Here is a 13,617-nt window from a genome sequence, read left to right as displayed (position 1 = left end):
AGATAAAACTGTTTCAGAGCCAACCACATGAATGAAAAACATCAGGAAGCTAATATATTCATTGCTTTTTGACAACAAAACTTGATTATTCAAAATGTCATTGCACTGAGGTGTTCTCTGTAAAGCACCATGCGCACAGCCTCCCAGTCCTGTCCATGGAGGACAACTGAGCAACTTCTAGATACACTAGATACCAGTTAGTGCATCCTTTACTCAGCTATTAAAAAAAACAAAAACAAACCAGCAGTCCTGTACTGATGTACAAATGGTAGGGTTATCTCATTTAATCTTACATGGAGAACAACATATACAGTATAGTGACATACTACCTCAGTTCATTCCCAGAGCCACATTTTTAATTTTTATCTAGCCAGAGCATTAGATGCTTGCTCAGAGGTAAGTGTCCTGCTGGGAATTATAGTCCCAACACACTGTTTTCTACTGTGCTAACAAGAACCTAAAAGGTTTTCTTAGCCTGAGTTAATGGTTTTTACCATGCACGATGACATCTATGCTCTCCTTCAAGTTCTGCTCCCCACTGCTAGCCTTGCATGTGTATTTTCCCAGGTCTTGTTGGCTCACATTTTGGATGATCAAGATGCTGGAGAGTTCAGTATGTGTCTGCTGGGACCGCCTCTCAGGCAGTTCTGTGACTTTCCGGTTCATCTGCCAGGACAGAGATGATATTAGGAGAAATGAAATTCGTAGAAACACAGTCTTTTCACACAATGGATTATATCTCTCAAAGGCTTCTCAATGTCATGAGAAACCTATGCCATGTTTAGACTATAGTTGGAAACTCATATGAATATCATTGTATACACAATACCTTTTTCTACAATGTCATGGAGATGGCTTCAAAGCTTTGTCCTGATATGTTAACATTCTGTGTGGTGAGCTTTTAAAAAGTATTCTTTTAACCAAGTGAGAAATTGCCCAGTTGTGAGTATATGAAATCCTAGCACCTATTCTGTAAACACCCTATATAACAAGAAGTCAAGAGGAAATAGCAGGAATACAGAAAAAACAGACACATTTGGAGGGATGAATCATAAGTCTGATGAGGTACCAAAGTAACTTGGAAGAGGGTGCTCGAGTCATCTCCTTTCTCCTATTCAGTCACCAACTCCTGCTGCCCCCAAAAAGCTTGTACACAGGAACCCCCAACCCCCCAACCCCAGTTCTACATGCTCTTGGTCTGACCAATAAGACACTTAGCCTGTCCTCAGTTGTGGCCGCACTTCACAGCATGTACTGAAACGCTGCACACCAGCAGGATTCCCACTGAAAATAGTGGAAATAGATGAATGCAGTTTAAGAACTCCCAAAGAAATTTAGATAACCAAGTTATTGCTATTGTTTTTAACTATTTAAAAACAGCAGCATCGGAAGCTAAAATAATATACTTGGACAGTTGCCCTTGGAGATGAAGCTATAGCCTGTTTTGAAAAGGACAGCCCTCCTCCTGAAAGAGCAGGTACACACACTGGGAGTGCTACTGGACCTTCAGCTGTCCGTGGATTTGCAGGTGGTGTCTGTGGTGATGAGCACGTTTGACAACAGTTATCCAAGCCTTGACTACTGCACCATCTTCTATGTGGGGCTACCCTTAAAGAGAATCTGGGAGTAGACATTGGTGCAAAATGCAGCAACTAGACTCTTACAAGGATGGATATTAAAGTACTGAAGAATTTTGCCCCAGTCCCATCCTAACCAAGCACTATTTGAGCTGCTAGGTACCAATCATCACTCTCTAATATAGTGACACCAATCTTTCTTGCAGATAAGCATTTCTCTCCATGGCTTGCAATACAAATAGAACATCACTTATTAGTTAAAAAAGTAATCATGTGTCATCCTTTCATGATGCCAAAGACATTCCTGAAATGTTAGCTTTGCTCTGCCTAATGGTAAGATTGACCCTACTCAGCTGCTGTTATAAACCTCCTTCTCAACAGCTGTTAAAGTGTTTCAATATGTGTGTCCACAAGAAAGTATTGGCAAATACATTATAATGGACAAGTAACTCTTGGGCAAATAATTTTTTCTCAGAGTAAGATTCTCATCTGAATAAAGGGATAATATAATGATGGATATATCAGAGATATTGCTTTATACTTGTCGCCTCCAGGGAGTAAACGAAGCAGAGGAAGATGCCAGGCGACATGGATGGCACTGCAGAGAGCTTCAGGTAGGATTATAACTAATCAGTAAAGCCTGGATTTGTGGCTTCCCCTTCAACTCTATAAACCAGTAACAAAAATGAGTTAGAACATATTAACTATAGGGGCTAAAAAGGAAAGAAAAGCAAATGTTAATTCATACCTGTTTTGCGGGGTAATCCCACTGGAAATCCACCCCTGAATTAAATTCAGCCCATACTGTGCAGTTGATTACTAGTTTTTCTCCCACCAGAAGCTCCATGGCCTTCCTTGGAAACAACTGAATGTCATAAAGCTCATTCCCTGGTAGAAAATATAGTAGGAAAAAAAAACCTATGTAAAACAAATATAGTTCAACTTTTCCTTGGGAAATAGAATTCTTGCTTTAAGTGATTAAAATGATAATAGGGCAAAATCACACACTGCATATTCACTGGCTTTCTATGTCCTCATCCTTACATTTGATAAGTTCTTTGCCATTGGACGGTATTCTCGTGCAGGTCTTGGACTGAATGGTTCAACTCTTGCCTGAAAACACTAATCTCTTTCTTATGTAATAATCCTTATCTAACAATTGTCCAAAGGTTGTAGTGGCCAAAAACAGAGAACAAATGCATTTTGGATGAGGCATATGCCTTGCAAGGTATGTTGCCATGAAGAACAGTGATGAGTGCCACTGTATTCAAATAAATATTTATAAAATTTTATTTCCACCAATACTTTTCTAACTTCCCTTCAGTTTTAATGCCATTTCACTGTCTTCTGATTAATTCTGCAATAGTTTCTGTCAGCATCAGTTGTTTACTCCTTAAAGTGTCCATGCCATTTTAGTGTTGAATACATAAGCTGCTATATTAATACAACTGTACTGTTGTAGCGATATGCAAAAGTTAAAAAGATGTGCCACTATGGAAAAGTGATAGATTAATGATTGAGATGAGATGCTTATTAGGAAGAGCACATATTGAATATGAAGAGGAAGAGAGAGAGAGAAAGAAATTGAAAACTACAAATGCTCAGCTGAGAAATAGGAAAAGAGGACACATTGCTAGGAGAAAGTGTGATGTGAAGTGACATTTGCATTAGCTCCTTAAAGAATATTCTGGGATAGAGAGATATGGAGAAGTTATGGAGATATGGTAAGATTAAGAGAGTGAAAGAGCCAATCCCTATGTTCACAAGGATGTACTTCATCATTGAACACTGTTGTTCCAGTCTTTACCAGATGGGAACAGAAATATTTGGAGTTCTTCATGGTTCTTCAGCATGAGAGTAGTGTCTCTGCCCCAGAGGTTCTGGTTATTAGGACTGGTATTAGGATTCATGCCTGGTGTTCCTCCTCTGAATCTGTGACCTGGCCACTGCTTAAACCAGGGTTATAACAACATGACTTTGTAAAGTGCTTAAGGCACTTTATTAGCTGTAATATTATATAAGTTGCATAGCTTCAGAGCAAACGATTCCAAAACTCACCTGCAATGTGGACAATGAAGAAACCAGATTTGAAGGGCTTCTTATCAATGACAGTTTCACACTGAACAAACCAGGAGTCCTTGATCAGTAGAGTGGGGACCAGCATTCCTCGTTTGTTGTCCCAGAGAATGTTCTTCCCATCAGGATAGATGACAGAAGTTGTCTAGAAGTAACATTTTGGGAACTCTCTTTAGAAATGCAGGGACAATTAACACAACTGCTCCACCCAATGGCTTCTGCAGCCAATTCCTGTTTTAGGTTTTGAATTGTTGACAAAATAAAGCATCATTTATGGTTTTGTTTATTCTCTGTTTTGCTGTCATGTCAACAGACACCTTGCTTTGTGAATCCTATCAACAATAACCCCAAATGAGGCATTTATCAAGCAATTATTATCCCAATGTACTGGAATGGCTTTTATTAGAGAACAAAGCCAATTTGAAAAAAGAGGAAAAGTGAAATATTTAGTGTGATCTATATATTATCAGCAGATAACAGCAATTCCTGAGCAGGAGAGTAAAGATGAAAGCACTACATGGCTCATGAATTCATATCCTTGGCTTCATGCAGGCTATCATTTAATATATTTGCCAGTGAAAATAATTGGCTACTTCTCTCTGTTTAGAGATACTGTACAGCTGAGAACAAACCTGAGTTTGTTCTGTATCGCATTTGAAATGGTTCTTAGAACCTACTGAAAAACACTGCCATTTCCCAAAACTGCCCTTTTTGTGTTGCTGTGTCAGGCACTGTGGCCTTAGAAAAGACAATACCAATGGAATATTTGTTTTGCCTCAACAAATTTCTCCTCTTGTACTAGAACTCTCTGTGTTGTGGTAGGATGCTTCTCCAGAAAGATCATTTACATGGTCACGTAATCCACAGAAAATCCAAAGACAGCAATACAAGAGCAAACCAAGACAAAAACAAAAGGAAAAACACGGCGTGTTTGTGGGGAAATGACTCTTCAAATTTTCAAAGGTCATAACTTTGGCAGATTTGCTTTTTCTCTTTCTCTCTCTTTGTCTCCTGGAGTATTTTTTTCAGTTTTCTTCATGCTGGAAGGTCTGCCAATAAGGCAGAATCCTGAATCTTTCTGCAAAAAGATTGCTTACCAACAGCAAAGTGATGTTAAGATCTGGAATGGATACCAGGCATGGGACACGGATATTTTCCTTCTTGTAGATTAGAAGAGTCTCTGGTTTATTAATGAATGGCTGCTCAAAATCTGGGAAGAAAAGAAGTGGAGAAAATGTGGAGGGCGGGGGTGGAGTGGCAGCAAAAAACAAAGAAAATGTGATGAGTTTCTATAATCTGTTTTGTTAGCGAACTGCCCTAAGGAATGATACCAAGCTTGGAACAAATATAAATATAAAGAAAAGAAGGTTAATGCACAAGCACCTTTATAAAACATGAACCAAACTGTGGAATAAGAGTGTTCAGCTTTTATTCATATTTATATTTGTGTTAAGCTCAGGATCATTTTAAATTCTATGTCTGTAAATACTGTATGGAATTCAGGTTACGTTATTCTGGGGTCATACCTCTATTGTATTTGCTCATGCTTCATAGCCAAAGCACACAAAGATCAAGTGAGGTGGTAAGAGATTCCTCTATTGGCTTGGACCGAAACAAACTATTTTAGTCTGTTTGGGTTATGCTAATGCTGAGTGCTTCAATTAAAAACTCCAACCCTAATGTTTATGGTATAAAATTTAAAATGATCAGATGGTGCTCACAAACATGCAGTCTCATGTGTCACCAACTCACTGGAAGTTGACTCGAATTTTCTTATAATTTGGATTATTTGTTTTGTTCTTATTTTGGATTAAATTTTGTCTTTTCTGCTATTGTTCCTAGGTTAGCACAAATAAACCAAAATCATTCCCTGCCCACCTGAGGTAGGGCTGGCCCCAACCCTGTTAGCCTTCCAGAAGGCCCTCAAAACATGGTTTCGCCAACAAGCTTGAGGATCCCACAATAGAGTGGAGCCTGTTAGATGGCTGTATGATTGTTAACTGGATGCACTCTTATATGCTTTGTTGCCATTCTGTCTCTTTTCTTGTTTTTACCTTGTTTCCTTAATTATTAATTTAAATTGTTGTTTTTAATGGTTTTATGTACTTTGTTTTATTATGTGCCCTGCCCAGAGTCACTATTTATTTATTTATCACATTTGTACAGCCACCCTATGTAAGATGGGTGGCTCTACAAATGTGATAAATACATAAATAATAAATGGTAAAATCCCTACTGCACCCAGTTAAAACAACTGGACACTAGAAAAAACAGGCTTTTCTGATTAAAAACCTTAACAATTCAGAGCTTTGTTAGTATCTGTGTTACCTACAAGGGTTACAGACTAATTAATGATTCTTATTGCACAGAGACAGAAAAACACATTGTAATTTCACATGTATGCAGATGTAAAAAACAAACAAGCCCAAACACCTGACAACTGAAAAACTCATTGCACTGAGTTGCTCTCTATAAGAGACAACCACCACACACGGACAATACTAAATAAATAAGCAGTTCATTCATATCTCATTTAAACAGTCCCTTTCATAAAAAATAAATAAATTATGGAACATATACTGAGATTTATTTACTTATTTATTTATTTAAAATGGCTATTCTTTCTGACAGCTCACAACCTGAGTATGTATATACCTGCATATTCCTTCTAGCTGGTGGCTGGCTCGCAAGGAAATCTCTATATTAAGAGTTCCAAGCTTGCCTATAGTATTTTTATTTAAGGTCATTGACCAGTCATATACAGTACAGCATACAAAGATACAACTAGAATAACCTTGAAAATTAAAAACAACAGTATAATAAAAATAAAATAGCAGAATCACTACTGGGAAAGAGGAAAATGACATTCATCTGATAATATTATATAAATTAATTAATTTGGGATATATGAGATTTCACCTCTGGCTCCTGGACCACAAATCAGGGTGTCATTTATCAGTACTATCATAAACCTGCAGCAGCAGTATTATCAGCAAATTGAATGGTTTTAAAGCCAGATAAAATCTGAGTTTGTACTCTCAAAGCTGCTAAGCAAAATTTGGCTATGGAATATCTGATGTTGGTCTGACAGTCTAATAGGAATGCAAAACACACCTCAACTTCTCTGTCTGATTAGTCTTTCACAAGAGGCTCATATATTCCTATTGAAATTGCAACACATTAAGATATGACCTATGTCCCTTTTTGCAAGAGAGCTATAGGGAAAAATCATTCCGAATAGGGGATCCTACAATATCCATCCTCAACAACACTCAGTCATTTATCAAGCCTGACTAGAGAGAGCTTGCAAACAATAGGGTGAGCAGACTTGGGACAAAACTGGATTTTGGTTGTAGTTATGGAATACTGGCCAAATGTGCCAAAACTGATCAGTACTGTCCTTAGGGTTAGGGTTCACTATGGGAAAAGGACCTGGCTACTGTAGGAAACTGACAATGCCCTACTCTGAAAGTCTGGGAAGGAGAGGATAGTGATGCCAAGGACCAATGGAGCCTTGACTTCAGAATGGGTGGGTCGAACTCTGAGGAATTAGGAGGCAGAATAAGGCAAGCACGTCTACCAAAAGGAACCTGTCTATCCCATAGCTCTATAGAAAACAGTGCAAAACTTTCTTCACAACATTGCCTTTGGAGCAGCCCTGGACTAGAAATTAATTGGCTTAGGTAGCAAAACCCTCATAAGCCTCAGAGAACTTTGGGGAATACAGGGATGGAGTGCCAATCCCAGATCAGCAGAAGAGTCCTAAAAGAAACTGTCCACGGCCACCTTTATCCTAAACCAACCTTCAAATTGCTCTGGAACATTCATTCTTATAATTCTTCTCCAGAAGCTCATTATATCCCTAAATCCCCAGCTTACTCTCTGATTACACTGGCAAAGAGCAAAACAGATTTACAGACTAAGAAAACAAATCTACTTCATCACCCTACAATTGTGCAAGGTCAATTTAAGGCATTTTTTTCCCCCATAGGCAATGCTGTATATCAGCTTCTTTGTTGCTAAATGCTCCTGACTGGAGGTTTTGGATTTTATTCCATCTCTGTGTTTTTATATAAATATTCCTCCAGGATGTATTTGAAGAGCAGCCACAGATGTTCATAGCAAAGACCAAGGGCAGATTAGATTAAGAGAGAACTAACATTTGTGATGGGAAATTCCTGCCAAACTTCTAATGCCTCTGGCTATTGTTATTTTGAGTTTGTTATTGGAGAATGATTTATTTTAACATACCAGCAACAGTTGCTCAGTTGGCAAACCACAGGGGCTCAGCATTAATTGGCCATATTAAATTTAGATTGGATTCTAAATACCCAAAGTCCATGATCTACCCTAATACTCACATACCTCAAAAGCAATAGCATTCTCCCTTTAAAAAGTGTTTTCTAAACATTGGGTTACCTCCATCCCAAGGAAATGTGAGATGTTGGTAAGTGAGACATGTGAAAGGGATCCCAGGATGGGCTTAAGGCTAACGGAAAGAGAGTCCATCCTGTCCATGGAAAGAAGCAGTGGTTAACATTACTAATGGCCAGAATGCTTTGGTATGGTTTTGAATTCGGGGGCTCTGATTTCTAACAGTCTATGAGGGTAATGCTGGCAGTTTATGGTGTGGGTTCCAAAATTAAAATGGCCCAAATCCTTCAGGATTGCCAAAATTAATTTTGTGGCATTATGGCATTCTAATCCAAAATATCTCATGAGATTTTTGTCATTCTCACTCAGAATCTCAGGATTTTGGCACTCTTGCATGAAATCTCATGTGATTTAGCAATATTGTGATATGCTGGTAACTGTGAACATTTTATTGCATGTGGGGATCCTGCAGATGCTTTGGGGAGTATCAGCGCATTATGGTGCCTCTGGTCACCATGTTTCCAACTTCTGGCTTACATGGAAGTCCATTAGTTGTTTTTGTTAATGATGTAGTGGTCTGCATAAAGGAAAAAGTTAGGAACCACTGGTGTACAGCAATGGGAACATTCCCATGTACTTTGCTGCAATGGTGCTTAGTTATACTGCAAGAGATTTGCTTTCTATAGTAACGAAACTGTTCTTCTGTTGAGTCCCATAGCACTGAAAGTAAACATGCTGGTTGGCCTGAGCAGCATGAGAATCAGTCATATATATGTGTGACTCCAAACATGTTTTTATCACATAGTATTTGTCCTTGACATAACTCCAGTGTGGCAACTCCCCCCCCCGATATATAGGGTGGCATTGTTGTGTAATAACACATATATGCGAATGATCAGTAATGTGACCACATGTTAGCTAGGTCCACATAAATGTGTCATGAATGTACTTGTTTTATCACTTAGATATTCCAAATTGCACCGAGACATTTTTCTCCTCCAGGCGTAAGAATAAACAGACATATGGAAACTTACGGGGGAAGCCACAGTTAGAGAAGATGGTTTTTAAAGGGAGAAGTGGCAAGCAGAAAAATCTTATTTTTCTGTTATGAAATAACCCTTAACTCTAAGGCTGACTTGTCTTACAAAACAAGAACAGCATCTGAGCAATATTACATAAGAATAACTGGTAATGAACTAGACTTCATGGGTTACAAGAAACTTGGAGAAGTAAATACCCAAGTCATCACACTTGCCTCTGCGTTAGTAACAGGGAACTCCTGCTAGGAAGACAGAGCCTTCAGATGCATGCAGAGCTTGTACAGGTTATTGTAACTACATTATACATGAAATATATCTGACTGTTGATGCTTATCAGTGCTGCTATTCTGTATCTGAGAATGGAGAACCATCCTGAATTATGTAACATACCATCTCAGTTGTATGCAAGGAGTACTCAGGTTAGCAAAGGATATGGAAAGAAATTCAGTGAAATGGAAAACCTTTGGCAATACTTTATGAAGATTAAGTAACCACGTTTGTACTTTTCATCATTAAGTTGTCACTTCTTATCACTGTATATATTCATCTTATTGGTGTATTTTTCTGATACTTTCCTACATGGGCTGACTATTCGAGCAGCAATTCTCAGACAAGGATCTGCAGCAAATAGTCTTTTTTAGTTAGATTCCAAAGTTCAAGTGAATAGATTTTTTTGGTATTTAAGAATTGTATTAAACTTTTTATTCCATCTGAATATGAACAGCGATAGCTTGCATTATTTAACCATGTCTAATCAAACTAATATCAAATAAGAACAAAAGAGTTGAGTTGTTTCTTCATATCAAATAATCTGTGTGTTTTAGAGAACAATTATAAAAAAGTTGAGGTAGTAAATACACGTATGATGTTTTTCCACTAATCCTACTAATATGTATTACATTAGCAAGAGAGTTATTACAAGTTTTTACACTGAGTCACATATTTCAGATAAAGTGGTCTTGATCTGAGCTGTAGCACACAATCTTTTCTAATTTTAAACTTAGATACTCTTTGAATGATACCCAGTTCACTGGGCATGTTAACACTTTTAAACATGGATAAAATTGTAACATTCTGGAGATCTTGGGAGATCTATCATAAATTATTATTATTCAAAGCAATGTGTGATGGGGTGGGGGAGACAATCTCTCCCTAACATTATACCTAGCAATGCATTTTTTCATCTCTTTCTTTTCCATTTTAATCAAAACAACTTAAACATTTTACCCATGCTCCCAAACAATTTGTTAATTTAGCAGCCAGTAAGCTGGGCCAGTAAACTGTATTTCTAGGGTGTCATGGAACTGAAAACTCCTGAATTCCAGTACAACAGAAACATCCACCCCAGGCACCAATGTAATTCAATCTCCCAGACAGGGTACAGCTACAAAAGTACCACACAAGAGGATGGATATTGGTTTGTTTTTAAAGCCTTGCTCTCCCTCTTTACTCCCCCAGATTTAACTAGTTGTATGCAGATGACAGAGGGAAATGGCACATATAAAGATAAATATTTGGAATGCACAGAGAATGACTACAGTTCTATACAGGTGCTATAAGGAAAGGAAAACTGTATCCTCTTGCAACCTGGGACTGTGGGGAGCAGTTCAGCTTCCTTCAAATACCGCTTACAGATATTTCAAAACTTCAGTATAATCAACAGCTTTGGTCTCTTTGCTGCAATCAACTCCTATGGTTTCTTTTGTTGAAGATATAGTTAGGCAGAAAGTAGCCCACAGACACAAATTACAGGGTCCGGTAACAAGCTATATGAGGGCCAATTATGTATTGTCTGTTGCATTTTTAAACTATCCAGCAAGTGAAGTTCTCTGAGGACTGCATGATCAAATTGAGACATGACAATTGAAGCAGAAACCTAACAAGGCTGTGGCATTCTGATTAAGTGGTCCTTGATCAGGGAAATGTTGTACTGTATGGGGTTGCACTCCCTCAATTCCCCTTGGTCACCACAGGACCATGTGTTCTTCCACAAGCTTTGGCTGGTCATCCAGTTGTGACCCTTTCTGGACAAAATTAGTTAAGCATTATGATTCCTGCTTTGGTAACCTCCTACTGGAGGAATCTAAGTGCGGTATAGTGGGTAGAATGTGGGTCTAGTAGCAGGGAGATTGAGCTTTAAATTCACATTCAACCATGGAAATTCAGTGGGTGATTTGGGGTCAGTCAGCCCACTGGAGGATGGAACAAAATGTATGCCACCTTCATGCCTACAGAAAAAGTGGAATCTAAATCTATGAAATAAAACATTTTTCATTAAACTTTCCTTGAGGACAATCTAAAAACTCTAATTAGCGGAAAATTTAGCTGCCAGAATTTTATCCCCTGTGCTTGTCGGTTCATATAATTTCAATATCAAAAGAGCTGCACTAGTTGCCTGTTTGTTTTCAAGCCCTTTCAGTATTTTCCATATCTCATAAGTATACATAAGGATATCTCATAAGGCTACACACCAAGTGCTTTCCTTATCATAAGTGCCTTTCTTATCAGACTTACATTACATAATTACAAATTATTCCCTAGCTGTGGAATGCCCTTCCGAAAGAGATATGCCTGGCTCCTAATTTACTTTTTTGAAAACGAAACTTTCAAGAGGTATTTTTTCACTCAGGCATCTCAATTTATGTAAGCAAAATCTCAGTTGTTCTTCATAACTGAAATTTAATGGAAAGGCTAATTATTATCTTTTGTCATCGCTATTGGATGTTAGTTTTACTGTATTACATTAGCTTTTCAAATCATTTGTTATATACTGTATGTTGTACATTGTCCATGAACCTTGTTTGAAGAAGGTTATTATTACAACTGAATAAAGTGAAAATATATGAATGGAGGAACCCAGTGATCTGCTATGACTGCACAATCAGCATGGAGATTCTGAGCTCCCCCCTTGAACCCTACGAGAACCCCACTGAACAGAACAGCCTTTACTTTCAAGTCAGTATTCATATATTGGCTCTGGGGTTGTACAAATCCTATTGTTCCCTCTGATGTAGAACATGCAGCTGTTTTTTTGTTCGTTTCTTTTTAAATACTTTCTATCTACCTAGGTAACAGGGAAACAAGCTGGTGCAGGAATCTGGTGGCAATGTTGCTAATTAACAAGTGCAGTGATAGATTATTTCAGGATAGAAGTATTCTGGTAAATTTTCCCATGGCAATTTCCATCTTGCATTGTTCAAAATGATGCTGGTATCTCCTTTTCAAAAGGCAGGATCATTTCTTTTTTTCTCCATAAAGATTTTAAGTCCAACTAAGTTCTCTTTCATCGATCTACTTTTTAAATAGTGAGTTCCCATCACATTTCAAAAAGCTTTAATACAGCTTTCCGCCAAGGAATATATTCACTTAGGAATTTAATCTGCATGGCTTGGCTGAGCAGGTCTTTTTCCCTCTTACCTCTCACAAACACGTAGGTGCTGACAGCAGTGGTGCCTTCAATTTTAGCATTGATGTACTTGTAGTAACAGCGGTAGTAACCCGTGTCATTAGCCTGGGTCCCAGTCAGTGTCAAGACTTTGCAATAGGGCTTTGCATCAGTGCCCTCACAATCTTCTTCCTTGACTGTTCGGATGCCGTTGACACTCACCACCGCTGAGTCACTCTCCTTTCCAGTTTGGACAGTATCCTCTTGAATTCCAGGCCACAACCATTCCAAAGGATGTTGTCCTCTTTACCCCCCAAAAAGAAGAAGAGAATCTGAGTTAGATGGTTTACCGTGTGTCTCTCTATGACACGTCTTATGTTGTAATATTCCCTCCCCTCCCATTCCTTCTGCCAGCAAAGTAACATTGGAAAGTTTTCTAAACTGTAATAATGGCCTCTGTGCTTCTTACATTTTCCTGTTGCAAAGAGGGAAATAGAACTACAATTCGCAGAGTATTCTGGAATGAAGGAATGACTAGTCCATCTATTCAAGTCTCTGCAGGAGATTATGTATACAGACTGCATGCCTGTTGGACCAAGCAGCAAGTAACTAGGGCAGACACAAGTAGTGGTAATAAAGGGGATAACAAGAGTTAGTGGTCTACCAATACTAGCTTCCCATTAGTGAGATTTTTTTTTATTTTTTGGCTAATGAGATCCCCCATGTATCTTGCACCAGGCTTCAAAGCAATAAGATACTTTAGTTCAGGCATTGAGAGATTCCTCCCATCTTTCTCTGAACTCTAGAACAGCTTTCCCCTACCTACTGCCCTTCAGGTATTTTGAAGCATAGGTCTCAAAATTCTTAGCCAGCATGGTAAAAGTTATGTTGAACAATACCTATGAAGAGAACGCCTTAGGCATGAAAGCCAGCTGGGTGACTTTGGGCCAGTTGCTCTCTCTCAGCCCAACTCACCTCACAAGGTGGTTGTTGTGGAGAAAATAGGAGGAGGGAGGAGTGTTTGGTTATTTATAAAAATAATAAAGGCAGGATAAAAATAAAATAAATAAAATAAAAATAAATAAATAAATAAAATAAAAGAGCAGTGGATAGGGAGGACCAAAATTGCAAGACACTGCAGTGCTAGGCTTCTCCATATTACAAA

The 13,617-nt window shown here is 38.3% G+C and overlaps 1 protein-coding gene across 3 annotated transcripts in view; it reads right to left on the bottom strand.

Moving 5' to 3' along the window:
* FLT4 (fms related receptor tyrosine kinase 4) overlaps positions 1–13,617 on the bottom strand; it is a 104,201-nt gene that overhangs the window by 46,682 nt on the left and 43,902 nt on the right. For all 3 annotated transcript variants that reach the window (XM_063292217.1, XM_063292216.1, XM_063292218.1), the window contains exons 3-7: positions 12,485–12,756; positions 4,751–4,863; positions 3,636–3,798; positions 2,326–2,465; positions 495–666 (exon numbers count right to left, since the gene is read on the bottom strand). In XM_063292217.1, coding sequence (XP_063148287.1) covers positions 495–666; positions 2,326–2,465; positions 3,636–3,798; positions 4,751–4,863; positions 12,485–12,756 — 860 coding nt within the window. The remainder of the gene's footprint in view (positions 1–494; positions 667–2,325; positions 2,466–3,635; positions 3,799–4,750; positions 4,864–12,484; positions 12,757–13,617) is intronic.

Source organism: Candoia aspera, chromosome 2 (assembly GCF_035149785.1).
Source record: "Candoia aspera isolate rCanAsp1 chromosome 2, rCanAsp1.hap2, whole genome shotgun sequence".
NCBI classification, from domain to species: domain Eukaryota; kingdom Metazoa; phylum Chordata; class Lepidosauria; order Squamata; family Boidae; genus Candoia; species Candoia aspera.
The sequence above is the reverse complement of the archived record's forward strand: the minus strand, read 5'-3'. Positions and strand labels throughout refer to the sequence as shown.